This window comes from Lactuca serriola, chromosome 6 (genome assembly GCF_051521515.1).
Source record: "Lactuca serriola cultivar US96UC23 chromosome 6, Lser_US96UC23_V15, whole genome shotgun sequence".
NCBI lineage: Eukaryota > Viridiplantae > Streptophyta > Magnoliopsida > Asterales > Asteraceae > Lactuca > Lactuca serriola.
In genome coordinates this window covers 97,204,575-97,207,558 of record NC_136413.1, presented here as the reverse complement: position 1 = coordinate 97,207,558, position 2,984 = coordinate 97,204,575, and the positions used below count along the sequence as shown (strand labels likewise).

General features: G+C 42.0%; 1 protein-coding gene across 1 annotated transcript; it reads right to left on the bottom strand.

The window, feature by feature from the left end:
* Positions 1 to 2,062: 2,062 nt before the first annotated feature.
* On the bottom strand, positions 2,063 to 2,711 carry LOC145060029 (uncharacterized). Its single transcript, XM_079007766.1, has 2 exons — positions 2,399 to 2,711; positions 2,063 to 2,337 (listed from the first exon to the last, which is right to left on the bottom strand). The coding sequence occupies exons 1-2, from the start codon at positions 2,709 to 2,711 to the stop codon at positions 2,063 to 2,065; spliced, it is 588 nt and encodes a 195-aa protein (XP_078863892.1).
* Between the last annotated feature and the right edge of the window lie 273 nt (positions 2,712 to 2,984).

Sequence of the window (2,984 nt, the reverse complement as noted above, 5' to 3'; positions counted from 1 at the left end):
AATGTTTCCCGCTCTTTGACATGCATCACATTCTTTGACAAATTGGGCTGCATCTTTAAAAATCGTGGGCCAGTAAAACCCAATGTCAAAGATCTTCTTAGCAGTGTAATGTGCTCCATGATGTCCACCTGTGGGCCCGCTATGACAATGCTCCAAAATTTTTCGGCTTTCATTCCCGAACACACATCTTCGTATGATACCATCCGCGTAAGATCTTTTGGGATGTATTTTCTAGCTAAGTAATTAGCTATGTCTGCGAACCATGGCTCTTCTCCCATGGTTACCATAATGTACTCGTCCGGGAAGTCATCTCCAACTCTATCTTCTTGCAATTGCGGGTTTTCAAGCCTTGACAAGTGGTCGGCCGCTACATTCTCCATTCCCTTTTTGTCGCGTATCTCTATGTCAAACTCTTAGAGAAGCGGAACCCATCGTATCAATCTTGGCTTCGCATCCTGCTTGGCAAACAAATACTTGATAGAGGAGTGGTCAGTAAAAACAGTTGTTTTAGATAAAAGTAAATAAGGGCAGAGTTTATCAAAAGCGTACACCACAGCTAATAATTCTTTTTCAGTGGTGGTGTAATTCTGTTGGGCCGGATTTAAAGTTTTACTAGCATAATAAATGGGTTGAAAGTGCTTATCAACCCTTTTACCTAGGATAGCTCCTAATGAATAGTCACTAGCATCACACATTATTTCAAATGGTAAATCCCAATATGGAGCAATAATGATCGGGGCATTAGTCAATTTTTCCTTTAAGAATTCAAATGCCTCTAAACACTCTTTATTAAAATTAAATGGTGCATCCTTTAAAAGCAATTGTGTTAGAGGTCTAGTTATTTTAGAAAAATCTTTTATAAAACGCTGGTAAAAACCCGTGTGTCCTAGAAAACTTCTAATGCCCTTCACATTAGTTGGTGGGGATAATTTGGCAATGGTGTCAATCTTTGCCCGATCCACATCAATTCCCAATTTGGAAACCTTGTGGCCTAAAACTATACCCTCCTTGAACATAAAGTGACATTTCTCCCAATTAAGGACTAAGTCGGTTTTTTCGCATCTAGCAAACATTAAGTCAAGATTTGTGAGACAATCATGGAAGGAAGATCCAAAAACAGATAAATCGTCCATAAAGACTTCCATGCATTTTTCCACCATATCATGGAATATGGCTGTCATGCACCTTTGAAATGTCGCGGGTGCATTGCATAGCCCAAAGGGCATACGTCGATAAGCAAAAGTCCCACTTGGGCAAGTAAATGTGGTCTTTTCTTGGTCCATTAGGTCTATGGGTATTTGGAAATAACCCGAAAATCCATCTAGAAAGCAATAATAACTATGGCCCGATAATGTTTCTAACATTTGATCAATAAAAGGTAAGGGGAAATGGACTTTACGAGTGGCATCGCTTAGCTTTCGATAATCGGTGCACACTCTCCAACCGGTTACCGTTCGTGTCGGAATAAGCTCATTCTTTTCGTTGGTTATGACCGTCATCCCTCCTTTCTTGGGCACCACTTGGACCGGACTCACCCACAGACTGTCGGAAATTGAATATATAATCCCCGCATCTAAAAGCTTGACCACTTCCTTCTTGACCACTTCCTGCGTATTTGGGTTTAATCTTCTTTGGTGCTGCACAACCGGCTTTGCTCCTTCTTCCAGGTTAATCTTGTGAGAACAATAAGCGGAGCTAATTCCCTTGATGTCGGTAATGATCCATGCTATGGCCCGCTTTCGCTTCTTCAAAACATGAACTAGTTCTTCCTTTTCAGATTCGGAAAGGTCAGAGGCTATGATAACTGGCTTTTGATGGCCATCTTCAAGCATAGCATACTCCAAATGTTCTGGTAACGTTTTGAGCTCGGTTTTTGGGTTCTGTTGGTTGTACTCGCCGAGTGCAGGTAAGGGACTCGGCAAGTTGGCAGCTGAATTCACGAATTCTATTTTCTCTTCGCATGGACTAGGCGAGTAGATCGGCCCTACTCGGCGAGTTGATCTGTCAGATTGTTTCATCAATTCTTCATACTCAGCTTCTTCCAGCAGCCTCTCGATCTCCATTAAGTCTTTTTAGCATCAAATGCTTCATCAAAAATTGTGGACTTATTGGGATCTTCACTTTCGCATTCCTCCATTAATTCATCAAGCATGTCAATTGAGAACACCATGTCATCACTATTCCTTGCATATGTCATAGCTTGATCAACCCCAAAAGTGACTGAATCATCTACTACCCGTAAAGTAAGCTTCGAGTCCCTCATGTCTACTATAGCACTTGCAGTGTTGAGGAAAGGTCTTCCAAGGATGATCGTGACTTGAGGATCCGCCTCCATATCTAGAATTATGAAATCTAAATACAAACTTGTCCACCTTGACCAATAAGTCTTCACATATGCCTCTTGGAAAAGTGACTGTCTTGTTTGCTAAGTGAATCGCCATACGAATTGGCCTTGGTTCCGGGGGATCCAGCTTCTTGAAGAATGAATATGGCATGACGTTCACACTTGCTCCCGAATCGGCCAAAGCATGAATGGTAGCCAAGTTACCAAATTGGCAAGGTAAAGTCAAGCTCCCCGGGTCACCCTTATTCTTTGGTAGCTTATTTAGCATGGCAGCTGAGCAGTTCTCATTAAGAACTACCTTTTTCACTTCCTCCATCTTCCTTCTATTCGTGAGAAGTTCCTTAAGGAATTTTGCATATTTTGGCATTTGTGCGACAGCTTCAATGAATGGTATATTGATTTGAAGAGCTTTGATATGATCAAGAAACTTCTAGTACTCCTCTTCCTGCTTCTCTCTCTTAGCTCGGGCTGGATATGGCAATGGAGGCTGAAAGGAATTTTCAGGGATCTGCTCTTTCGGGTTTGGCAGTGGACTCGTTGAGTCCATATTCTGGACTCGGCGAGTAGGCTCTGTTCCATGAAGATTTTGATTTTGGTCTTGATTTTCTGCATCCTCCTTCTGCAATTCCTTGGGTGCTTC